We start from the raw sequence: 26,779 nt of genomic DNA on the forward strand, positions 1-26,779 counted from the left end.
AACAACTAATACAAAGATGGCTCTGTCCACCCGTGCGCTTCCATTGTGAAGCTTAGATGGTGATCTAGATAAAACATAGGTGAAGAGCTTAAGGATAGCTGGAACAATTCTGACTGGGTGAAAGATAGATAATAAATGATTGTGAAGGGGTTTAGCTTTTATAGCCTATGAAGGGGGTCATGATGGATGACCTTCCATATGCACCTCTGTCTATTGACCTTCCATGTGCACGTGTCTGTTTACCTTCCATATGCACGTGTCTATTGACCTTCCACGTACCCATGTGTTTGTTGACCTTCATATGTGTCTGTTGACCTTCCATGTGCCCATGTGCCTGTTGACCTTCCATATACACATGTGTCTGTTGACCTTCCATGTGCACCTCCACCAGTTGGCTAGGGAATATTCCCTTTACCGTTGGCTAGGGCCCCTAATAACTCCCTTACCCTGCAACTTGATGCAATATGTCTCGAGTTGCTACCAGCTTAACTACTCCATCTAACCCAAAGATTAGACCCACAACGGTCACCTTTTTGCCATCCGATCACATAGATCTCATCTGACATACAAGTCAGGACTCAACCAATATCCGGGCTCACATATGGCTTCTACTCATAATGGGGGCCTTACAACTTTGAGCACCATGGATCATTGGTGGCACCTTACGAGGGTGGGGCGGCATTGAGCATATCTAACAACATACTCATGAGGGACTAGTCAACCGGATGCAATGTGGCACATTAGTTAAGTTGGAATTGCAACCATGTGGAAGTATAAAGCATCGCAATGCTCAAGAGGGAAAAAATGCCTAGAACCTAGTGGAGATTTCGCAACAAGTGAAGTTAGAGGTGAAGTTTCCATGTGCTTCTAGGTGAAGTTTTAGTATTGTTTAACCTATAATGAATTGCAATAGATAGAGGAGGGCGACCTAACAAATCATCCTAAATGATGCACTTTACCTTGATGTGTTTCACTTAGAGCCAATTTTGGATCAGCCTCAATAGAGCATAAAAGGTCCAAAGCATTACCTAATGCTCAATGGGGAGATTGCATCTCCACTCCCCTAGTGGACAGCTCAGTTTTATAGTGGATCTCAAATGTACTAGGTTTGCATTAAAAGTATTGTATGCTGACAGTATTTCTACCATTGGGATCACTATTCAGTATACTAGTCACTCAAGTTGATATACATATGTGTATGTTTTGCACCTAGACTCTAAAACTATACATTTGCAAGGTTGCTAGCATGAATGGAATGCATGAAATGTACATTTGGATATTATGTACATTTACAAGGCATTTACGGGATACATGGATGAAATGCAATGTATATTTGTAAGTGATGTAAGAGAAGTACAATTGCATAAGTCTCACGTGGTTTACAACTGATATATGCTATCATGTCGTATATCCTTGCTATGAGGTATTGGTCATGCTTAGTTCACGCATTACTTTGCCTTAGCAGTCAAAACAATGCTGGGGTTTGGCATGCGGATTTATCCCTTATGGTTCTAACAATGATTATGATTCATGTCTAAATTGTAATTGGTTTAAATGATTCAAATTTCACATACAAAGGGCATGAGTATGGTTGAGCAATAAGTGCACTATTATGCCAACGTGTATTTCCGATAAGGCAATGAATACTTTGACACATGGCAGTGCAATCGAGGACAACAGCAAGGATTTCAAGGGGGTGGTCTATCATGAGAACGTGAAATTTTAATGCTTTATATAGCATTTGATTAAAAGTTAATTAAATGTGCTAATGTGACTTGCACATGTAAGGTGCAAGTCAATTATTTCATAATGTGGGACCCAAACCTCAAGATATTAGTTGGTGCCAAAGGCAAAAGTTGTAGTAAGTCATGTCTCGCAGATACTCAATGGTACTTGGTGTCAAATTTAGACCTAGACCGATTTATTGACCACTAATGTCAGAGGGGTGACATTAGAGACTAGGCATTAATTAATTAATTAATTAATTAATTAATATCAATCTTGGGGTCAATAACTACTCAAGGCACTTGGGAGAAAATTTGGCCTATTGAGCACTAGAATAATTATTAAATTACATTTTAGAATTATTATTTTAAAATTTAATTTAATAAGCTAAATAATGCAAAAAAATGAGATAAAAAGACTACCACTTGTCAAAACTTGCCCATGCCAATGAGAAAAACGTTTTTAGGGGCTCATAGAAGTCTAAACCAGCCATTGTGAGAGAGGAGGAGGCTGTTAGAAAGCAAAGGCATGCTGCTAATGTGATTTGTACCCACAAAGAACCATTTCTACAACTGGTAATAGCAATTTAGAGTCCTCCAAGAGTAGATGACAGCAATCCAAGGTCCTTTTAGTGCAACTGATAGCATACAGGAGGGGGCAGCAATCTTTCTAGTGGTCCTAAGCTATAAGGGTTAGCTTCCATGGCTGTCTGAGCAAGGTAGAATCAGTTTTTCAGCATTTCTCGCAATGAAACTTTGAAATTTCTCTCTCTCTCATAGAAGCTTGAAACGCCCCTTTACAGGACCCGAAACACCAAAATTTGTGGAGAGGATCCCAAAACGCGCTTCCCTATCCAAAATCTTTCCACCTTTGGAGAAACGGTTGTCACGTGGCGTTTTCCCTTGGGGAAACATTTTGGTTCACCCATTTCCCGACAAAAATGAAACATTTTCAGCAAAACATAGTATATTATTTTCAACGTAGCATTATTAATTGTCATGTTCTTTATGCTTGTTAAGTATAGCCTTACTAATCATCATATTCTTTGCCTTTTATACGTAGAATTAAAGCGTTATTATTCTCATGTTCTCTACGCTTTTTTTTGTTATGTTCTTCAAGCATTATTAATGTTTCACTGTTAAATGTTTAATATTTAAATGTTGTGTTTTCTTTAAAACTCATAACATCAAATAACTGTTTAATATTTAATGTTAAAAATGTTTCATGAATTACATTTAAATCGTTAAATATTTTACATTTAATCATTTAAAATGATTAAGCTTAGAGTCATTTATATTCATTTCAACTTTCTTCATTAATAAGGAGGATGATAATGAAGAGGATTTGCCTATACCAACTAAAGATTATGACATGGATGAGGAAGAGGGAGACTGAGAGGAAGAGAAACTAAGAGATGGTAATTAGTTAGTGATAACTCTTTTATATGGTTTTGCACTTTTTTACAATTATTCTTTCTTTACAATCAGCATATTAGTTGTGTGTCAAAATCCTTGTATGCAAGCATCAGATAGCTCCTATGAGCTTACATCTTTTGTAGAACTCTTTAGAAACTTGGAAATTAGAAAGGTTTGATTTTGAATACGAAACTTGTATTATAAGTTTTAGCTTTTAAGCAGCTAAACTCTACGCAAACCCAACCCCCCTATTTCCCCTCCTCAAAATTTGACATTTCTGTTTCCATTTTTGTTTCCTTGTTTCTCTCAACTATGCTCTCTCTACAACATTCTCTCTCATTCTACAAGCATTCCTCAAGTTATCTCAACAAAATCCAACCATTTGATAAAGGGGGTGAGTGCGCAATGTAGTGCGAGATCAAGGCGTGAGCTGCAGAGCTGAGTTGAGAGTTAGAGAGAGTGAACACAGAGATAGGTGTACCAATTTTGTGACCGTACACAAAGAATAAAAGAATGTATTTATATGTAGGGTACAAGGTACAATAAGGGTATGTTCACACCGGTAAGACTATTTACACAGAGACGAAGGGACTTTACACCCAACAACCTCCCACTTAAAGCCCCGAAGTGGTACCTTTAAGCTAGCCAACTCCCACTAAACGAATACAATGCTCATGCTGAGCCTTTGCAAGACACTTAGTGAGAACATTTGCAGGGTTATCTTAGGTTTTGACCTTAGTCAATGTGACAAGACCATCATCCAAGACCTGTCGAATAAAGTGATACTGAACATCTATGTGTTTGGTACGTGCATGGAACGTGGCATTCTTAGCCAGACATGCTACACTCTGGCTATCACAACCAAGCACTGGAGTACGTGAAGAAAAACCAAAATCCTTGACCACATGGCCAAGCCAAATAGCTTCCTTAGAAGCTTTTGTGGCTGAAATATATTGAGCTTCTGTAGTACTCAGTGTCACAATTTTTTGCAATCTTGAACACCAAGAGAGAGCCCCACTAGCCAAAGTAAAAACATACCCACTGGTAGATTTCCGAGTGTCAAGATCTCCCGCCATGTTTGAATCACAAAACCCCTGCAACTCTAGTGTACCCTTTCCATAGCATATACACTTTTCTTGTGTACCTTTTAAATATCTGAAGATACATTTCACTGCTTCCCAATGTGGCTTGCCAGGGTTAGACATAAATGTGCTAACAACTCCCACTGCATGAGCAATGTCAGGGCGAGTTGCAACCATGGCATACATCAAAGATCCACATGCTGATGCATAAGGTATACCCTTCAGGGCACTAGCAAATACATCATCCTTAGGGCAATCAGCTTTGCTAAGCTTTGTATGCGGCGGTAAAGGCACACCAAGAGACTTAGCATCAGCCATATTAAACCTGTCAAGTACTTTGTTGATGTACTTATCTTGTGAGAGAAACAACAAATGATGCCCTCTATCTCTTTTAATACGCATGCCCAAAATGTGTTCAGTTGTCCCCAAATCTTTCATAGAGAAGGCTGAACCCAACTACCTTTTAAGAGCATTCAAAGTACTCTTATGCTGTCCTGCAATCAGCATGTCATCCACATATAAAACCAGCACAATAAGGCTGCCATCATCAACCTTTTTAGCGTATAAGCAGTGATCTGCATGACTGCATTTAAATCCATAGCTGAGCATAAAGGTAAAATTTTTTGTACCATTGTCTAGGGGCTTGTTTCAGCCCATATAAGCTACGTTTCAGCTTACAAGCCAAATGCTCCTTTCTTGGAATAGCAAATCCTTCTGGCTGCTTCATGTACAGCTCTTCATCCAAGTCACCATAAAGAAAAGCAGCCTTCACATCCATCTGATCCAACTCTAAATCCAAGGATGCAGTGAGAGCAAACAAAACACGGAGCATAGTCATCTTCACCACTGGTGAAAAGACCTCCTGGAAGTCTATACCTTCCTTTTATGTATAGCCCTTAGCAACCAGCCGTGCCTTGTACTTGAGCTTTCCATCAATACATTTCACTTTGTAAACCCACTTATTAGGGATAGCTTTTCTCTCCTTGGGCAAAGGTGCAAACTCCCATGTGTTATTTGCATATAGTGACTTCATCTCTTCCTGCATAGCAAGCTCCCACTTTCTCTTGTTTTCACATGACTGTGCCTCTTTAAATGTCAGAGACTCACCCTCATCAGTACCCTCATCAGTCAACAAAATGCAATCCAAAGATGGCTGAAACCTCTGTGGCTGCCTTTTGACACGTGTAGACTGTCTTACCCAATGATATGTATTATCATGTAGTGGGCCTACATCCTGAGGAATGTGCACACCATCACCAGGTGGCTGATTTTCATTTCTTGCTGCTGTAATCTGTTTTCAGCATATTCTTCTTGCTGTCCTATTTCATCCTGTGCATCTATTTGCCGTCCATGATCTTCTGGCTGTAGCACAATAGGTTGCTGCTCATTTTCAGCATCAAAAGGGACAGAACTTTTAGCTAATGGCTGCTGAATGGCTAGCTGTTCATGCTGAAATTTGACCTTCTTTTTGTCAAGATCACCATGTGTAGCATTTTTCAACAACTTTGCCTCATTAAATACTACATCTCGGGTGCATACTATCTTCCTACCCTGAGGAAGCCAAACTCTATAACCCATCTCTCCCTCATCTCCATATCCCATGAAGATGCCCTTGATGGATTTCATGTCTAGTTTGGTCCTCTATTCTACAGGTACATGCACAAAGGCATCACAGCCAAAGACACACAAATGGTCATACGAAGCAGGTTTGCCAAACCAAACCTCTTCAGGGATACCATTTTCCAATGCACAATTGGGAGAGCGATTGCATACATGAACTGTAGTTTTTAAGAGCCTCTCCCCAAAACTGCTGTGGGAGATTAGCTGTGGACAGCATGCATCTGACTCTCTCACAAAGTGTGCAGTTAAATCTTTCAGCCACGCCATTTGATGCAGGATTATAAGGGGCTATCAACTCCCTCTTAATGCCATGCATCTCACAAAACTTATTAAATTCTTTTGAGGCATACTCACCCCCATTAGCTGTTCTTATGGCTTTTCACTTAAGCCCTTTTTGTGTGGTAACAAAAGCATGAAACTTTTTAAAATAATCCAGCACTTCCTTTTTTCTCTTAAGTACATACACCCATGACTTTCTACTAAAATCATCAATGAAAGTAACAAAGTACCGTGCACCCCTATACGAATTAACAGGCATAGTGCATACATCAGAGTGTACTAGGTTAAGAGCATTAGACTTTTTAACGGCACCAGAGTAATAAGGAGACTTCACTTGTTTTCCATATGAGTAATCATTACAAAATTCGAGACCAGAGCCTTTTACATCCAATTTCCCTAAAGAGAAGAGAACCTGAAGGCCTTTCTGGCTCATATGACCAAGTCGTTTGTGCCAAAGCTCCAACAATGAATGGACTTCAGCCACAGCCAAGAACTTGTCACGTAATGCTTTACAATGCAAGTAATATAAAGTCCCCCTTTTGCTGCCTTATCCAAGTAATATAAAGTCCCCCTTTTGCTGCCTTGAACAATCAACATAGAGCCCTTATGGACCTTCCAAGATCCACCACCAAATGTCACGTAATGCTTTACAATGCAAGTAATATAAAGTCCCCCTTTTGCTACCTTTAACAATCAACATAGAGCCCTTATGGACCTTCCAAGATCCACCACCAAATGTAGTAAAATACCCTTTAGCATCAAGCTGCCCAACTAATAGTAGACTCTTCTTTATATGCCAGGTACAAATCTGACATCCTGCAAAATCAGCTCTTGGACATTTTCAAGAGCCAAGCGAATGGTGCCAACATCCTCTATCTCACATGCATAGTTATTACCCAAGTAAACCTTGCCTAGGCAACCTACAATGTGTTTAGAAAAAGACTCCAAAGAGGGAATAACATGAAAGGAGGCACCGCTATCCACTATCCATGATTGTGACAGCCCATCATGAGCTGAAAGTAAGGTATCAATTACCTCCTTTTTGGTGATGTGTATATCACCTGCTGCTGCCATAATATCTGCATAATTACATGAGGCTACAACAAGTATCTCTTCAGTGTCACGAAGCTTTTATATGACCACACTAGATGCAACATTTGCCTTTGCAACTTCTTTTGAGAAAGAGTTGTTATCATCTTTCTTTTTCTTACCCTGCTATTTCTTTCTTTCTTGCTCTTTCTTAAAGTACCGGCAATCAGGCATTTTATGACATTTACACCCACACTAATAGCATATGACATCCTGTTGTTTGCCCTTGCTTTTGCTTTGGATTTTCCCTTTACTAGCTACATTACCCCTCTTTTCAGACCTACTTCTCACATGGTAAGCTAAGCCACTGCTTTCACCACTAGACTTTCTTCTGATTTCTTCATTAAGGATTGAACCTCTTACACCATCAAAAGTCAAAGCAGGGTTGTTGCTAAGTGACACAACCAAATATTCCCAGCTGTCAGGCAAAGTCATCAATAAGAAAATAGCTTTCAATTTATCATCGAAAACCGCCAAACCAAAGTCCTGCACAACTGACTCAAAACCCCTGTGAAAGTACTCAAATGTTCAGATGCTAGCTTAGATTCATCCAACTCCATGTTCACAAGTTTACGCATAAGATGCACTTGATTCACAGGAGTTGTATTTTCACAAGTATCCTTGAGCTTTTTCCATATAGCATAACCTGTATCAAGACGCTTGATGTCTGTAAGTACATCATCAGACACTGCCATCTTAATGTATGCAATGGACTTCTTATTAAGTCTAGCCCAATCCACATCTGTCATAGCTACAGCCTTCGTCTCCAAGAGAGCATCTTCACAGTCCTTGAGAAACAAAATGCCTTGCATCCTATCCTTCCACAAGTCAAAGCCAGTGCCATCAAACCTCTTGATTTCAAAGAGGGATTTAGTGTCACTGCTGCTAGAAGCATTTGCAGCCATTTTTCAGCAATAAACCAGAAATTCAATGCTGCAATTTATGACAGCAAAAATGAGCTTAATATTCAGCTGATTGCAGCCCAATTTTTTAGCAAATAATAGCAAGATTCAGTCCAAGTACATGTACAGCAGTAGAACAAATGACTTTCAGCAGTATGACTGCAATTTCAGCAAACATTAAATGCATACACCGCTGCCAGGTAACTCCCACTTTAGTAAGATTACCAAAAATACATCTGCACCAATCCCAGATCTGCAAATGATCACTAAGGCTGCTGCAACATGAATAACCAGCAATACATTAACTCAATGGGAGTTGTTCAGCAAGTGTACTGCATACGTATGTGCTCGTATCATCTTCTAATACCCAAAACACCAAGAAATCTCTGCAATTTCTCCAAAATCGCACAAGCGGGAGATAAAAAAGCTCAAATCACTCTGCTTATAACCACAAGATTGCTTCAGCAATATTCCCAAAGTGCATTTCACGCATTAACTTTGCCGAAATCCACAGATTTCAGCAAAAGCCCCAAAATTTCACTGACCGATTTAATACATGTTCCCAAAAGCATAAAATGGGAAAAATTAGCAAAATTTCACAAATTTTTGCAAAAGCCCTAAATTCCTTGGGTCCAAATGTGCACCAATGTCAACCAATCTAACTCAACAAAACAAAAATTTCACCATTACAGCAAAAGCCCCAAATTTTATGGGCCTAAGGTTGAGAAATTTCACTCAAATGAGCAAAATTTCAGTAAATTTGGCGAAATCCCCAATCCAAATACGCACAATGTCTACAATTTCTGACACAAATGCCTCTTTTGCATGAACAGCACTCAATCTGAAAAAGCCCCAAATTTCTGGGCCTAAATCTGCACAAACTTGTGCACTATGCTTGCATGCGCAAACATCCAAAAGAGAGAAAATAAATCGGACTGAAATTTTCTGATTTTAAAAAAAATTATTGGATCGTTGACCTGCCCATCATCCATGCAGTCACGTTGCGTGACGGCTTGTCACTCTTGCGGCCCCCCTGCCGCCCATTACGCGGCAGTCAATTGTAGCACGCCTGTCAACTGTAGCACGCTTGTCAACTATCCGCTTGCCCTGAGCCTTATCACAAAGCTATCATCTGTCACGCACTGCCACTCTTGGACCTGACGCTTGGACCTGTCGTCTATCACGACCTGCCAGTCTTGGACCTTTGACGTTTGTTTCACATGTCACCTCAACTGTCGACTACTGTGCAGAAGCAAGCTTCTTCTCTTGTGCAGACCTGATTCGCACTTCTTAAGAAACACGAACACCGTTACCAACGCTCTGATACGAGTTTGAAGGGGGTGAGTGCGCAATGGAGTGCAAGATCAAGGCATGAGCTACAAAGCTGAGCTGAGAGTTAGAGAGAGTGAACGCAAAGATAGGTGTACCAGTTTTGTGACGATACACAAAGAATAAAAGGATGTATTTATATGTAGGATACAAGGTACAATAAGGGTGTGTTCACACCCGTAAGACTATTTACACGAAGACAAAGGGACTTTAAACCCAACATTTGAGTCATCAGCGATGGAGATATTTGAAAATCTATGCTGTAAACCCTAATTTATAGCAAAAATTAGGATTTGATAACCACCAATGCATGCTCAGAATTGAGGGCATAGGACATGAATTCCATCAGTTAAGATTGAGGAATTTTAAGGACATTCAAAATACCAGCCAACCAATATCAGATTTAGAGTGAATTTGTCTTTCAAGGAGCAACGTAAAGGTCAATCACCATGCAAACCAAGGGGCAAATTGGTTTGGAGACTTGCTGGTCAATTTTGACAAGAAGTGTCACTTGGATTATCGGAGGAAGTCAAAGGATCTTAGCTGTACTGTATCCATTTGCAATGAAGTTAAAGAAATACCGCAAGAAGCCTCAGTTTTGGGGCCAACAAGCTGTCCATTATCTAAGATTAAAGTGGTAACACTTGCATTTTCAATTTACGTAAATTTTATGCTTGTTGTAATTACTCTTAAATCAGGTTAGTACCACCCTATCTGAGGAGGAAGGCTAGTTTCATGAAGACTTGGTTGGAGGTTATATTACATGGTAATCAACCAAACTTCTCCATCTAAATGTCTTATATGAGGTTCAAAGTGCAATGCGCAGCTAACAATGAAAGAGAGAAAGAACAAGGACCGTTAATGCACACATAAGAGAATATAAAGAGAGGATCATGCACCACGACTACAATAGAAACATGCCAAGAAAAGAATCAAGTTTTTACTCTCTTCACATGCTACCTCACTTCAACGCCAAGAATTCACAAGTACAATGGTGTCTAAATGTGGACAAGCCACCTCCTCCTATAGACAAAAAGTGAGGACAACCAGCCTATGGTTGAAGAACTATAAATTAGATTGCATTTATAAAATATAAAAGCCCCCATAAAACCTATAAATGTTCCCTCATAAGTTTGGAGCTTATGAGAGAAGTAAGCTATCTTGCATTAGAACACATCCTATTCGTCACAATTGTTATTTCAACTTGTGCTGATTTTATTTAGTTTGGCATTCTTAAGTGATTATGGGTAGCAAATTGCACTAAGTAACCACTAAGAGTAAATGTGTGTCATGTTGTGAGCAACCCTCACATTGTCAGAGTGAAGCAGTGCGGAAGCGAATGACGAAGACAAAGAGTAAACACACAGAGAGAGAGAGAGAGAGAGAGAGAGTGTGTGTGTGTGTGAGTGAAACGCAGAAAATCTGCAATGAAGAATGCTGTATAAGGATGCAAAAATATACACTGGTGCAGACAAAATGTCTGCGTAGAGACTGCAAAACACAAGACCAATAAATAGGCCAGCAAAAATAGCTAGAAATAGCAGGTCAGCTGCATTAAATGCAGCCGACTGGTCAGCAAAACTGGCTGACCAGCTGTCCGACCTGCCATGTCAACTGCCATGTGTCGCTTGCCACATCAGCTGCCGGGTGTCGCCTGTTGTACCTACTCCTCCTACTACTCCTTTCTATCCAAGAAATGTCTGGCTCTAACACCCCCTCTCAAATCTTGGACACGGCAAAAGGCTAAGGGATCTGGAGTGCTGTCGAAGTAAAGCCTGAAGAAGCACCCTTGTAAACAAGTTTGCAAGATTGTTCTCTCTCTTGCAATAGACCAGGAAAATAGTCTCATCCGGAATCTTCTCTCTAATGAAATGGTACTGGATCTCAATATGCTTCGTCCGAGCATGAAACACAAGGTTCCTGGTCATGGCAATGCAGCTCTTGTTGTCACACTGTAGAACAATAGAACCTTTGGCAGCCAAGCTCCTTCATGAGCCTACGAAGCCACACTGTCTCACATGTAGTAAAAGATGCTGCCTGATACTTCACCTCAGTCGAAGAGAGGGCAACCATGGGTTGCTTCTTACTACTCCATGTGTTGGGAATAAAGGCTTATTGTGCCTTTCTTCACTGTTTGGATGTGAATGCACCCTTACACTCTTGTACTTCATATACTATCTAAACCTAAAAAGTGGTATATTCTTTATTGTACCATATACCCATTGTGTCGTGCTTACACTCCTCTCTACTGCTCTCTGCACAATATCTGATACTCTTGCCCTCACCTCACTCAGTCTTGATCCAACAAGCTCTAACAAACTGGTATCAGAGCGGGTGATGAATGTGAGATAACTGGCATGAGGTGACACGCCTGAGGTGATAAGCGGCAATCAAGGGCGTGCCATAGACAAGTAGCAAGCTAGTCAGGGCGTGTGACCTACAGCTTGTAGGTGGGCACAACAGGCAAGTTCAACAGACAAGTTGTAGGCGGACACGATAGGCAAGTGCAACACAACAGGTTGTAGGCGGTAGGTTGCAAGCGTTGCAAGGGTCAAACCCGACGGTTGGCAAGCAGCAGGCATATTGAGGTGACACGAAGAATTGTATGCTCAAAAAAGTGCAGCCAACAAGGTTTATTGGCTACAAAAATTAATGAACTTTTACATGAAAGAAGGTATAGTCATGTTTGTACATTTGAATGAGTTTAACTCAATTTTTAGTCAGCTGATTGCTTTGGATTTCCATATTGATGATGAGTTAAAGGCTACTTTCTTACTATGCACTTTGCTTGAAAGTTGGGATAACTTCAGAACAGCTTTGAGTAACTCGAATGCTCAACTGCTATACTCTAATGTGGAGAGTTCTTTCCTGATGGAAGAACTCAATAGGCAAAATAACTCAACAAACAAGTCTTCTAATGCACTGTACACTAGAGACGAATTTCAGCAAAAGGGTAATTCTGAAAATAGAGCACGTAGCAAGTCTCATGGCAAAAATGCAGAGTGCCATCATTGTGGCAAAAAAGGGTACTACAAACAAGACTGTTTTCAATTGAAGAAAGAGAAAGGAAAAAACAAAAACACTGAAGACAACAAGGCTGAAAAAAATGGCAACCAGCATGCAAAGAAGAGCAATGTAAAAATAGAAGAGGTTAATGTAATCACTCATGATAATGACAATGATGGTGATGTACTTTTTGCTTCTTCGAGTGCGCGTGCATTGATTGCAGATTTTGAGGATGATATGCACACTTGGATACTTGATTCAGGCGCGTCCTTTCATGTCACACCACATCATGAGTGGTTCTCTGACTACAATGGTGGTGTACGTGCTGTTGTCCACTTAGGGGATAACTATGCATGTAAAATTGCAAAGCATTGGCAGTGTGAAACTAGAATTTCAGCATAGTTCCGTGTTTGTTTTGCATAATGTGAGACATGTACCTCAGCTCAAGAAGAGCTTAATAAGCACAGGGCAACTAGATGATGAAGGCCATCACACCGCCTTTGGGGATAGCAAATGGAAAATTTGTAAGGGCTCTTGCATTGTCGCCAAGGGGTCCAAAAGTGATACCTCGTATCCTTTGTATATATCTAGTGTGTGTGACCATGTAGTCGCCATAACCGAGCAGCCAAGTGTTTCTTTGTGGCATAGCCGGTTGGAACATATGAGTCAAACTGGAATGAAAGTGCCTTCTCACTTGGGTTATTTGCCATCTTTGAGGTATGTTGATTTTCAACAATACGATCATTGTATTTATGGTAAACATGCTCAAACATCACATAAAAATTCTCTTTCTTTAAAGTCCTCACCCTTAGAGTTAGTACATTCAAATGTATGTCAAATGCCACGATTATCTCTAGGGGGGAAGAAGTACTTCATTACCTTTGTTGATGATGCCACACACAAAGTATGGGTTTCCCCTCAAGAAGCGTAGTCGGGCAAGCCACCTACGTATGCTCACCTGAGAGTGTTTGGCTACAAGGCATTTGTGCACATTCACAAGGAAGAACATGGCAAACTTGAGCCAAAGTCCTGTAAATGTATTTTCCTGGGATATGGTGATGAAGATGAGATGGAGTATCGACAATGGGATCCCGAGAAAAGAAAAGTAGTATGCATCAATGATGTTATCTTCCGGGAAGATCACATGCACAAATAGCTCAAAAAGACAAAAGAGGTCAAAAGGGTTGTATTCCGAGAGGATGTACCAATAGGACAACAAAGAATGGCCATTAGGCAGCAGCGAATACCTGCTATAAATGTTCCTGAAAATGCAAGAAATGATGCTGAACATGATCAACAAGATCTTGTCCATGATGTACCACAAATTCAGCAGCAATGTGTGCCTTTAGAACAACCAGAACCAGCTGTACAGCACGCTAAACCTGCAGAACTGCAAGCTGATAATGCAAATCTACAGGCTGAACAACTAGTAAATCTTAACCATTGGATCCGTAGGTCCACCAGAGTGCAAAGACAGCCAAATAGGTTCGTTCCTGGTGTAAACTATGTGGTTGTTAGCAGATTGTGGTGAGTTGTCATGCTTCCAGGAAGCAATGGACAGAAAGGATAGTAAGAAATGGCACAAAGCAATGCTGTCAAAGATGGAATCTCTCATGAAGAATTGCACTTGGGATTTGGTGCATTTGCCAAAAGGGCAAAAAGTGCTACCTTGCAAATGGTTTTACAAAATGAAAGTCACTTTTGGTTCTCTGCCAAAGTACATAGCACGCCTGGTTGCTAAAGGGTACAAGCAGAAACCTGGAATTGATTTTGATGAAATCTTTTCTCTTGTAGTCAAAATGACTACTTTGCGGACCATCCTAGGCTTGGTTGCATCTGAAGACATGGAACTCATATAGATGGATGTAAAAACCACTTCCTTATATGGTGATCTGCATGAGAAAATCTATATGCAACAGCCTGAAGGTTTTGCTACCGTGGGGAAAGAGCACATGGTATGTAAACTCAACAAGATTTTGTATGGGCTAAAGCACGCACCACGAGAATGGTATCACAAATTTGATACATTTATCTATCACAACAGGAGTATGTCACTAAGGTTTTGCAGAGTCTCAATATGGAGAGGGGAAAAGCCATTAGTGTACCATTGCCTCCATATGTGAAACTTAGTGTAGATGACAGTCCTACATCCGATGATGGAAAGGCTGAAATAACCAAGATACCTTATGCTTCATGCTTCAGTTGTTGGTAGCTTGATGTATGCTATGGTTGCTACACGTCCTGACATTGCATTTGTGGTGGGAGTGGTTAGTAGATACATATCATATCCCAGCAAAAAACGTTGGGAAGCAGTGAAGGGTATCATGAGATATCTTAACGGCACAAAGGATTTGTGTATCTTATTCGGTAAGCAGAAGTCATCTGTTGTTGGATTCACAGATGCAAACTATGCTGGCCATCCTAACTGCAGAAAGTCTACTTCATGATATATGTTCGCATTCACAAGTGGAGCAGTCTCTTGGATATCCAGGCTGCAAAAGTGTGTTGCATTGTCTACTACAAAGGTAGAGTATGTGGTTGCCACTGAGGCATGCAAAGAGGCTTTATGGCTCTCATGTCTTGTGAGGGAGCTTGGTATTACAGAGGCTCCTATCCTCCACTGTGACAGTCAAAGTGCTATCATACTAGCATGGAATCCTGTCTTTCACGCAAAGTATCACTTTATCAAGGATGTACTTGACAGTAAGATCATTGAGCTTGTCAAGGTACATACAGATAATAACCCTACAAACCTTCTCACGAAGGGTCTTCCAACAGAGCGGTTGCTAATTGCTGCCAGATGATGGGGGTTGGATAGTATATATGTATTTCAACTTTGTACATACATAGACTTAGCTGATTCTTTTTCTCTTCCTTTAAGCATGTTGCCTTTAGGTGGGAGATTGTTGGGAATAAAGGCTCACTGTGCCTTTCTTCAATGTTCGGGTGTTAACGCACCCTTACACTCTTATACTTTATATACTATCTAAACCTAAAAGGTGGTACATTTGTTATTGTACCATTTATACATTGTATCGTGCTTACACTCCTCTCTACTGTTCTCTACTCTCTACGCAATATCTGACATTCTCACCCTCAGCTCACTCGGTCTTGATCTGACGAGCTCTAACAAACCATGAAATAGGACCAACATCCAAGGTAAAGCAATAACCTATCATGGACCTCCAATGATCCACATTGCTAGCCCAATCTGAATCACTCCATCCTATAAGTACCAAGTTTGCATCACCTATACCTGCTCGATAATAGATCCCAAGACCAGGAGACCCCGTAGGAACCGCAAAATCTTTTGATCAGCCCACTAATGCACCATCTGGGATTCACTCATGAACCTAGCTAGCACACCTATAGCATACCATAAGTCAACACAAGTATTAAGAAGGTAGATCAAGGAGCCAACCAACTACCTATAATGGGTAGCATTCGCAAAAGGAGAATTGGAATGAGCTATAGCCTTCCAATTCGAGTCCATAGGAGTCATAAGAGACTTGCATCCCTCCATCTCACACATAGTCAAGAGCTCCTGCACATATCAATGCTGGAAAATAAAGATCCCCCTAGGAATCTGATAAATCTCACGACCTAGAAAGAAGTGAATAAGTCCCATATGTGTCATCTCAAACTTCTCATGAAGTGCTACCTTTGTCTGCTCGACTATCTGAGTATAGTTACCTGTCACAATCAAGTCGTCCACATAAAGGACAAACAACACACGACCTCCACCTGAGCTGTGAACATAAAGCTGGGGGTCAACTTTGAAACGTCGATTCACAAATTTCTCCTGGAGGAACGAGTCAATCTTCTCATTCCAAGCACGGGGAGCTTGCTTAAGGCCATAGAGAGCCATCCTCAACCTGTACACCTTACCATCAAAAGAACTAAAGCTTAGAGGCTACTCAATATAGATCTCCTCCTCCAACTCCCCATTCAAGAAGGCAAACTTCACATCCAACTGATAGACCAGCCATCACCTATGGCTAGCCAAGGCAAGAACTATGCGAATAGTAGCTATTCGAGTTGTAGGGGCAAAAGTATCATGGGAATCAATGCCCAAGCATTGTGTAAAACCTTTAGCAACAAGGCGGGCCTTGTGCTTGTCCAACGTGCTATCACTGTGGTACTTGTTCTGGAAGACCCATTTGACTCCAATTATCTTTTTATGGGAAGGCTTCGGCACAAGATACCAAGTGCCATTCCTCTCAATTGACTCCAGCTCCTACTCCATCGCTTTCTGCCAATGATTATGCTATAAAGCCGCCTTCACGGAAGTGGGCTCCCGATCCTGCATGACAAGTCATCAAATAGTAATTAGTGTAAACAAGCTCGATGTGGTGTGCTTGGTTCCTCTAACAATGCCGCCAATCATCTTACAGCTGCCACTCCTCAAGGCTTCCTTCAATCCCTACATCACGAAGAGTGTCACGAGCCCAACAAGAAGAAGGCTAGATCTCACCTCATCGCTTGCCATCTACTGAAGTTTCTGGAAGGTCCACTAACGACTGGGAAACAATCGATGAATCTGGGGGTTGAGAACTAAGCTCCTCATCCGAAGAGTCCTCAAGAGGCACAGGCTCCGGAGGAATAGTCACTGGCGCCCAACTATCACCAGGATCTCTAAAAACAAGGTGTTCCTCACCCCCCTTTGAGGCTGGAAATTCCACGAACCTAACATCATGGCTCATGTAGACATCCTACTTAATGGGATCATACAATTGGTAGCCTTGAGACTGTAAGCTATAGCCCAAACACACGTCCTTTGGAAGCCGCTTCAAATTTGTCACACCATGTCTTCGAGATGTGAACATAGGCATCACACCCAAACACCCTGAAATAAAAAACATCGGGCTTAGACCCAAAGTACACCTCATAAGGGGTCATACCAACAACAAAGGAAGTAGGGAAACGATTAAGGATGTGAACTGCAGTAGGCACAGCCTTAGTCCATAGACATTGAGGTGTCTAACGATGCTCCATCATGGTACGGGTCATCTCCATCACACTACGATTCTTCTGCTCCAATATGCCATTCTCCTAAGGGGTGTTTGTATTAGCAAACTCCTAGTAAATACCACAATCTCTCATAAGAAACAAATTCTCTGCCCTTATCCGATCGTAAGGTCTTCAGCTTCCAGCCTGATCGGTTCTCCTCAAAGAACAACCAATCCTTAAAGTTGGAAAAAGCCTCGGACTTCAGCTTCAAGAAATAATCCCATGTCATCCTGCTATAATCATACATAATTAGCATGAAATATAAGCTCCCTCTAAGGGACTCCATCCTTATTGGTCCACAAAGATCAGTAGAAACAAGCTCCAAGGGTGTTGAAGACCTCCTCGCAACCTTGCTCGGAACAGCATCACGAGTTTGCTTCCCAGGGACGCAGGATACACAAGGCTGCTGGCTCACCACAATGCCTGGCAAACCTTAAACAAGCTGTCCCTTGGACACCTTCCAAAGGTAATCATAGTTGAGGTGGCCAAACCGAGCATACCAAAGCTCGAACAACTAAGATTGTGAGGTAAGAAGAAAAGAGGTCAAGGCAGAAGAAAACCGCAACTTATAGGCTCCATTCTCCTCATAACCTAAAGAAAGGACTTGTCTCGATCCTCAATCAAGAATCCGAAAAGAATCCATATCACATTCGACCAAGAGAAAAATGTCACAAATCTTGTGCACCAAAAGCAGATGGTAATCCAAGGCCGGCACATAAAGCACCTCAGATCTATGGGCACCACCCCGCCCATCAAGAATAAGATGCATGTCACCCTGTCCCTGAATAGGAATAGACAAATTATCACCAATGAGAATCGGTCCAAAGGCCGCAAATGAGCAACCCCTGCTGAAGGAGAAGTCATGTGCCGTGAGGCACCACTATCAACAATCCACTCCCCAATGCATGGGGCCATCAACACAACATCAGAAGCTGTTAGGGTCGAATCCTCAACCACCTCCAAGTGGAGGAAAGCAACTAATGAGGGAGCAGCCACTACTTCGAAATCCTTTGAAGATTTCTCCTTCTTCTCCTTGTCCAGGCAATCCTTCTTCTAATGACTTGTCTTGCCACAAATGTGACAAGTAGACTTCTTTTCTTTGTCCTTCTTGGGTTTATCCTCCTCCTCCTTTTGGTCCTTCCTCTTCTTCTGAAAAATTTGACCAACCAAAGCCTTAGATTTAGAAGCATTAGTACCTTTCAACTACTTCTCTTGGTCCAAGACCATAGGAACTAAGTCTTCCCATTGAAGAATATCAAACTGCCCTGAGGCAATCAAGGCAAAATAAAAGCCACTGAAACGGGGTAGTAACTGTGAAAGAACAACTATCGCCATGTCTTCAAAAGTGATCACCTTTGTATTTTGTACCTACATCTGAAGCTGCCTGAGCTTGTTAATATGCTCCCGCATAGAAGATGATTTGTTGATACTAATGGTTCTCATCTGCACTTCCAAAGAAACTTACTTCATGATGGACATACGATTGTATATCTGATCAAGCTCCAGCCATATCTTCCGGGCCACCGTCAAATGCTCAATATAAGAGATAACAACTGCAGTACATGAGAGAAATAAAAACGAGCAGATACAAGCATTGAGTTTATCCCAATGTGCCTAAGCCTTTGCCAACTCCACCTTATGGAAGAGAGTCTGGACTCATCTCGCGAAGAAAAACGATGAATAGCCTCCATAAAAAGCTCCGCCAAATCATAGGACTCTAAAATGGCAAGCATCCAGATGCGGTAATTCTCGTCATCGAGCTTTTGATCCGATGGAAGAGCCGGTAACAGGGGCACCATCCGGTCCATGATCTAATGGAAGAGTTGGTAACACGGGCACCTTCCGGTCCATGATTGCTTGAAACTCAATCTCAGCATCAAAAGACATCTTTACCAACAATGCCTACACAAAACACAAAAGTAGCCCCCTCTAACTGTGAGTATGCAACTTGTTAAGGCTCTTCACCGCTCATACCACGGCTTCTTCACCTGCCAGAGGCGACCTTTTCTTAAAGACCCAAAGCGCAACCTTCTTCCTTCTCTAACAGCAAAAAAACAGCAACAACTTCAGCAAATCTTCTCCTTTCTTGCACGCCCACGCTCACATCAACCTTGTTCTAATGCGCAGCCCTCCTACTCACCCTTAAATACTGAAAACACAGCCTTGTGTCATGCTGAAATCTCCTCTTCACATAGGTCCACCCTAGGTCAATCCCTCAATGCTCTAATACCATGTCTAAGTGAAGCCATGTAGACACGAATGACCAAGACAAAGAGTGAACAGAGAGAGAAGAGAGAGAGAGAGAGAATGAAACACAAAAAATTTGCAATAAAGAATGTTGTATAAGGATGTAGAAATATACATGAGTGCAAAGAGAATATATGTGTATGTCTCCACCTCGAAGATCTCAATCTCCATCAACCCCGAGGGCAGTCTCCATGGTCTACAACCTGAAAACTGGGCACACAAATGACTGAGACTGTGAAAAATGAGGCCAACGATTAGGCTGGCAAAAATAGCCAGAAATAATAGGTCGGCTCCATTAAATGCAGCCGATTGGTCAGCAAAACTGGCCAACCAGCTGTCCAACCTGCCACGTCGACTACCATGTGTCGCCTGCCTGTTGCCATATGTTGCCTACTATACCTGCTGATCCTGCTGCTCCTACTTGTCCAAGGAATGTCCAGCCCTAACACACACATGCTCTTTTTCTATCTTTGGGGACAAATGAAGCTGAAAATCAATCTGGAACCATGAATTCTCAGCTACTCCCCCCCAATCCCCCCCCCCAAAAAATAAGGCTCTACACACAATATCAACAGCTTTGACTGCCATGTCACACGAGGACTTTGATAGTATTTATCGAAGTCTTGCATTGTGCATGTATCACGATGATACACTACTCAATTGTGTCAACTTGATGTTGCACAAACTTTAGACATCTATAATGTGAAAATTTCCTTGTGTAATTATGAAAAAGTCCAACCATTCATCATTTGTACAACCAATATCATCCAGCTAACAAGGAAACAAAGGGGCTAGTAGATAGCTAGGGTTTGAACCTGTATGTACCTACGTCACTTTCCTATCAGCTGCAATATAGCCAAAAATTTATGCAAACTACAGGCCTAGTTTATAACCATCCATACTACAAAGATATCAATAAGCCATCTCTTCTCCTCATGTTGCCTCCTTACCCCATCCTCTTGTGAAGTAATGCTAGGGTCTACACAGAGAAAACGTAGAATGTACAAACACAAGAACTCAAATAAGAATTAAACAAACAAAGAAGAAAGAGAACTCTAAAGTGAATGAATCAATGCCATAAATGAATGATAGAATGTGCAAATGCTGAAATGTAGAACAATGGGAGTAGTCGAGTGACATCCACCAGAGACCCTAAGGCCTATAACCACCAACCGGAGCTGAGATGATGCTGAAACTGGAAGAGCTGCAAGCTGAAAACCAAAATGCAGCAGTCTAGAGGTTGAATTGGGCAAATGCAGCAGTATTAACCACCCAGATGAGAAGGAAACTGATCATCGGAAGCCGAGAAAGGTATGCTGACGCAAGATAGCCTGCACAACCTGAAAATGCAGGTAGCAAGTGTCTAAAGATGGCAACAGCTAATGATATCAAAGTTGCAGCAGCAAACACAGCCTGATCTGGGGCGACAAGGGGCTGGCCACAGCTGAGAATGGGTTGCTGATGTGTGGCAGCAGTCATAAAGACTGAACAGCCACTAGAAGGGAAGCTGATGGCTGAAATCTGCAAGAAGAGCCATGACCTGCAAGATGAGGGATAACTTGAGTAGTGTAGAAAATTTCCTATTTATAGATGTGGAACCTCCCAAAATTAGGGTTTTGGCTAATGGGACACAAAAACTTTGGTAGTCCTTGAGTTTGGGCTGTTTTAATGAGCTGATGAAGAATTAATGTGTAATGCATATTTTTAGCTTAACATCTACAACTTCCCCTCATTTGGCAATGGCTACCTCTCACATAGCCAATACATCTCTCACACTCACCAATCTATCCACCATTCTCTCAAAGCCCATAAAAGCAAGAACAAACGAATCCACAAGGGTATAGTGAGGTTGTCGCCTTACCTTCTCCTTGGCAGCGCAAAGCAAAAGCTCAATGGTGGCTCCATGATCCATGTGGTGGCCCTCAATCCACCTCCTCTACTCTATAGGTCCCGATGTAATCCAGTAGCACTTGATCCGCAAGTGGAAGCATGAAGAAGAAGAGAACTAGCCCAACCTTTTCTCCTATCTACCTCTCAACCAAGAATGGGAAGAAGAAAAAAGCGCAGTACAAGAAAGAAGCTTCACTCTCTAAGTCCCTTGCTCTCTCCCTCACCCTAACTCTCTCTCACTCTCAAGACGAAATACAAGAAGACGAGTAGAAGCAAGAAAGAGAACAATGCTCTGAAGTTTCTACACCATAAGAATGAGCTTATCCATTCCCTTTCTGGCTTTTATACATAGAGCTTTAAGTCTATTCTTCTACTCAAGTTAGACACCCATCTCTCCTTATTGGTCCTTGGCCCAAGGTCTTTTTACTTTAATGCACTACAACTTGCACTAGTATTATATGCGGCTCTCAAAATATTATTATAAACAATCATATATCCACAAATATTAATTAAAATTTATTGTACACCTCGCATCTTTTGCTTTATTTGTGATTCTCTTTGCTTTTTGCTATCTTTCTTCACTTTTGCTAGTTCCACTACCACCTTTCTATCACTCTTCCCATTTTACAGTTAACATTACTCCTCTCCTAGCCAAGCACCAGTCCTATGGCACTCTTTGTCAAAGATAGCATACTTCAAATTGCACCACAAACAAGGAATATCAGGGACAATTATGGACACTTGTAAGTCAAGGACAATTATGGACACTTGTAAGACAAGAGACAAGTGTCAAGACACCTGTTACATAAGCTTCCAAGTATCCCACCACTTGTTACACCTCATGACATCTAGCTAGACACTTATCTTGTGCTACTCCACTTTTCATTTTTGTACTCTTCCCTTTCTCCTACAAAGATAGCTCGTTTTTTCTCATTCTACATCAATTTTCAAGACTGTAAACTCTATTACAACAACTAAACATAGCCTACAGTTGGTTCCATCTATCTACATTATCATCCTCCACTCCACCATCCCCTATATTTCCTCTTCTTTTGCTATTGTTTTACGCAACAACAAAAGGATAAATTCATTACAAACCTTCCTCCTCCAGCTCTTCTTTCATTTCAAAAATAAAAAGCAAGCCACATCAATCAATATATTGTTTATCAACGATGGAGAAATAACTATTCTCTCTTTCTACTCATATCTTGTAAAGAAGCTTTTGTTTTTATTATATAGTAAGCGATACATATGTGAATATACATCTCTAGATAATCTTATGAGAGTAAGAACTACTCCTCACTCTCAAGCTAATTATAATTGAGTTCTTCCCTAAGGAACTTGGTTCGACAAAAAATACATTCCTCTAAAGAGGCTATCCATCTTCAACCCTCAATCTTGTCTCCGTTACTTTTCTATTTTCATGGCAATAATTTTTTGAGTCACTCTTATATTCAACTTTAAGTATTTCTTTTCTCTATTTCTTGAAATATTGAGTCTCAAAAACAAACAGATATTATAATTGTTGAGCATACTACGTTGTTCAAGGTGTTTGCATTCTCTTCAAGATTTTCTTTTATTTATCTTTCCACTTCCTGATAATAGGTTTCATTAAGCTTGTAATATGTTTTTTATATCAACTAAGAGTTCTTGATTAATTTTATCAGATAGTCTACATCACCTCTTTGAACAAACCTCAAACGTGTAAGTCACTATGAAATATATCTTTGAACTTATATAACCCATCGCTCCCAAAAAAAAAAGTTGTAATATGATATATTTTGCTCGATAGATAAAGATTATACAAAATATATCTCATATTACTTTCTGTTCCTTAAATCTAATTCAAGTGAATAAATTAAAGAAAAGTTTTGGAACATCATGTTCATCTTGAATTATACAAATTTTATTATCTTTTTGAAATTCCATATATTATGATCTGACTTTTCTTTGAGATGGTTCCAAACTCCAAATCCACTCTCTTCCTAGAGCAATACTTACCCTATTCATGTCCATGATTTGGAAATCGTGCTTATCCTTGTACTAGCCTTGTACCTTGATTTCCAAATTGGACACTTTAGTGTCCTTGTCCATTCATCATGTTTATAATGTATTCATATTCACTACATGGTTGAGGAAGCTTAAACTTTTTAACAAGGAAATATTTAAAAGAATTATGTGTGTCTGAGTCATAAAATATGACTCTAGAATCCATGCCTCATGGCCCAACTGCATGGAGGTTGATAAACGATACCTATGTGTGATGTCCATGTGCAAAACCTCTACGGATCGATATTTTTTCATGTCCCTGAATTTCCAAGGTTTGCATTGAATAGATTTGTTTATCCATTTTCCTCTTGTCAAGGCATTTATCTTTCCCCTTCTATTTCTTAGGGGAATTCTGAGCAAAGTAATTTAGTAACAAACCTTTTTTCTTCTCTCACCCTCTCTTGGTCATCACCCCAATGTTTTGTTTTTGTACAAGTGTACTACAAAGAATTTTCTGAGGAGTCATACACTAGAGAATACTTGCAGCATCATGATCTAGAAATCCCACTTAGTCTTGGAGTTCACCTCGATGGTGCTCGTAAATACACCCAAGCATGTACTATCTTCCTATATCAATGCAAATGCAATTTTGAGAGTCTTGAGTGCACTGCATTTGACTTCCTTTTTACACACCTTGTCCAGCCACCTAATGAAACTCGCAGTCTTGAGTGCACTGCACTTGACTTCCTTTTTACAAACCTTGTCCAGCCCCCTAATGAAACTCATCGCCTTTTGAAAGTCATCAAATCCTTTCAACTTGAGGATCTTAATAATGATGACTTTCTTCCAAATTGAGGATTATGATCCTCCATGACGTATGCTGGCAAGATCATTGCCGATTCGATTGCTCCTTCAATGGTCTTGGGTGCACTACACTTGACTCCCCTTTCACAGACCTTATTCAAACCCCTAAAAATCCTTCCAGCTTGAGGATTATGATCCTCCATGATGTATGTCCGCAGGGTCTATCCTTTTGCATGACCTTATCCTAATCCTCCCACTTTCTTTCCATTGCATTTTTTGAATTGGCAAAGTAGCATAATAACATGCCCAGTACTCTGCATCTATTGAAGGTCTGGCGAGTATAGATTGCTCCAGTTGAACCAATAGATAAGTCTGAAACTGAGGGTGAAGCAATAGTAAACACTTGATATCAAAGTTGTTACGCCAATAACCAGCTGAAGCATGAGGAAACATCTTTTTCCTCTATTGAAGGTCTGGCGAGTATAGATTGCTCCAGTTGAACCAATAGATAAGTCTGAAACTGAGGGTGAATCAATAGTAAACACTTGATATCAAAGTTGTTACGCCAATAACCAGCTGAAGCATGAGGAAACATCTTTTTCCTCTATTGAAGGTCTGGCGAGTATAGATTGCTCCAGTTGAACCAATAGATAAGTCTGAAACTGAGGGTGAAGCAATAGTAAACACTTGATATCAAAGTTGTTACGCCAATAACCAGCTGAAGCATGAGGAAACATCTTTTTCCTCTCTCTCAGAGACAATATTTATAAATCTCCTCGGAACAGCGTATGCTTCAATCAAGTACAAATGTAGCCCTGTAAGAGACTTCCAACGTACGATTTTGATTGCAACTTACTGCACATTTATAGAGAACTCCGTGATAGCATCATTAGATATGAGAGTGAGGTCGTCCTGGAAAATCGAGGACCTGCCAAAGAAATTGGAATTGAAAAGCAGAATCAAAAGGGCTGGAAGCTGGCAGCACGTGCATCACATCACATGAAGATTATGCTTGCTTACAAGGCGATGAGCTCCTCTGAGAGAGGGGATTCGTTTTGGCCATATGCAAAGTGATCCTTGACAGATTGGCGAGCCTTGGGGTTGTTCTTGTTCTTGCTGGCTCGCTTCCGGCGTCCACCTCCGGCCATGCAGCATAGAAAAAGCAGAGAGAGAGAGAGAGAAGGTCTCTTACGCCCGTGCCTTCATTGCCAGCGTCTTTCTATCTGTCAGCGACACGAACATTCCTTTCGCTGCGCAGTTAAGACATTTATAATACTTGCGCAAAACTTCGACCTGCACGATTTCTGGTTTTTGGTTTCGTTGCTAGATTTCGCAATAAAATGTGCTCACTCAAGCATTGCTGAATTATGCATGTTCCGGATTCTCCTAGAGCCTAACTAGCATAAGCGCGCCTTCCCATGGACCCTTTCCCACCAAGCGTTTTGGGCTTTTTTGCCTTGTGTGTTTTGTGAGTTTTGCCAAAAGTTAAAAAAACTCGTGTTGTTCATTGATCACTTCCATTGTCTATACTCCATAAACATTTAAACATGGACACTTACAAGCTGCATTAGGGTGATTTTTTTTTTTTGAAAGCATGAAATTATATTAAAGTAAGAAAGCTATACAAAATGGACTTAAAGCAGAAGTCCACCCTAAAACTATTTGAAGCAGTAACATCAATAACAACATAGAGGCCTAAGGGGCCTATAAGCAGACATTTTGAGGGTAACTAGTGGATTTGGCTTGAATAGTTTCGAGAATTGTTGGATAAATTACATTAAACTCTTCCTTGAACTTGGCATAGTTTTCTTCCTCGTTTCTTTTTCTGTGTTGGGTGCATCTCTTCGCCTTAGCATCCCTGGCTAGTTCCATTCGTCCTTGGCTCCTTCCTCCTTTTTGCTTCTTTCCCTTGTGATACTTTACACATTCCTTTGATACTTTAGCCAAGCTTTCCTTACCTTGCAAAGCAATCTCAATTTTAAAAACAAGGCATAGGATCTATAAATATATTATCAATATATTATCAAATACAAGACTACTCTTGCTATTCCAAATTTGTCATAAGTATAATCCTCTAATCCAATTCCATGTAACTAGAGGGATCCCATAGATTTCTCCAAGCAATAATTATTTCCAAGTGAAAGTCGTGAGATGAAAGGGGGCAAGAGCAACCTTTAGTAGATTCAGTAATTATTTCCAAGTGAAAGTCACGGGATGAAAGGGGGCAAGAGTAGCCTTCAGTAGATTCAGAGTATTAGCATTATAGATACAGTTGATGAACAAGTGAGGCATATATTCTAGTTCATTTTTGCATCTAGGGCATAGTCCATTGCTTAGCCCTATTTTGCTAGCCCTCTAACAAGTCCACACTACTTTCAGTGTGATGAGCCAT

The 26,779-nt window shown here is 40.8% G+C and overlaps 1 protein-coding gene across 6 annotated transcripts in view; it reads right to left on the reverse strand.

Annotated features, from left to right (window-relative positions):
• Positions 1-25,727, reverse strand: part of GCN2 (protein kinase family protein) — a 323,601-nt gene extending 297,874 nt beyond the window's left edge. For 5 of the 6 annotated variants that reach the window (XM_087682045.1, XM_087682046.1, XM_087682050.1 and 2 more), the window contains exons 1-2: positions 25,408-25,727; positions 25,244-25,315 (exon numbers count right to left, since the gene is read on the reverse strand). In XM_087682045.1, the coding sequence (XP_087538171.1) occupies positions 25,244-25,315; positions 25,408-25,535 (200 nt within the window). In that variant the 5' untranslated portion in view covers positions 25,536-25,727. The remainder of the gene's footprint in view (positions 1-25,243; positions 25,316-25,407) is intronic. The other variant, XM_087682047.1, reaches the window with a different exon arrangement.
• Between the last annotated feature and the right edge of the window lie 1,052 nt (positions 25,728-26,779).

The sequence above is a fragment of the Lygodium microphyllum genome, chromosome 7 (genome assembly GCF_053477565.2).
Source record: "Lygodium microphyllum isolate KBCC chromosome 7, Lygodium_microphyllum_v1.1.10, whole genome shotgun sequence".
In the NCBI taxonomy this organism is placed as follows: Eukaryota; Viridiplantae; Streptophyta; class Polypodiopsida; order Schizaeales; family Lygodiaceae; genus Lygodium; species Lygodium microphyllum.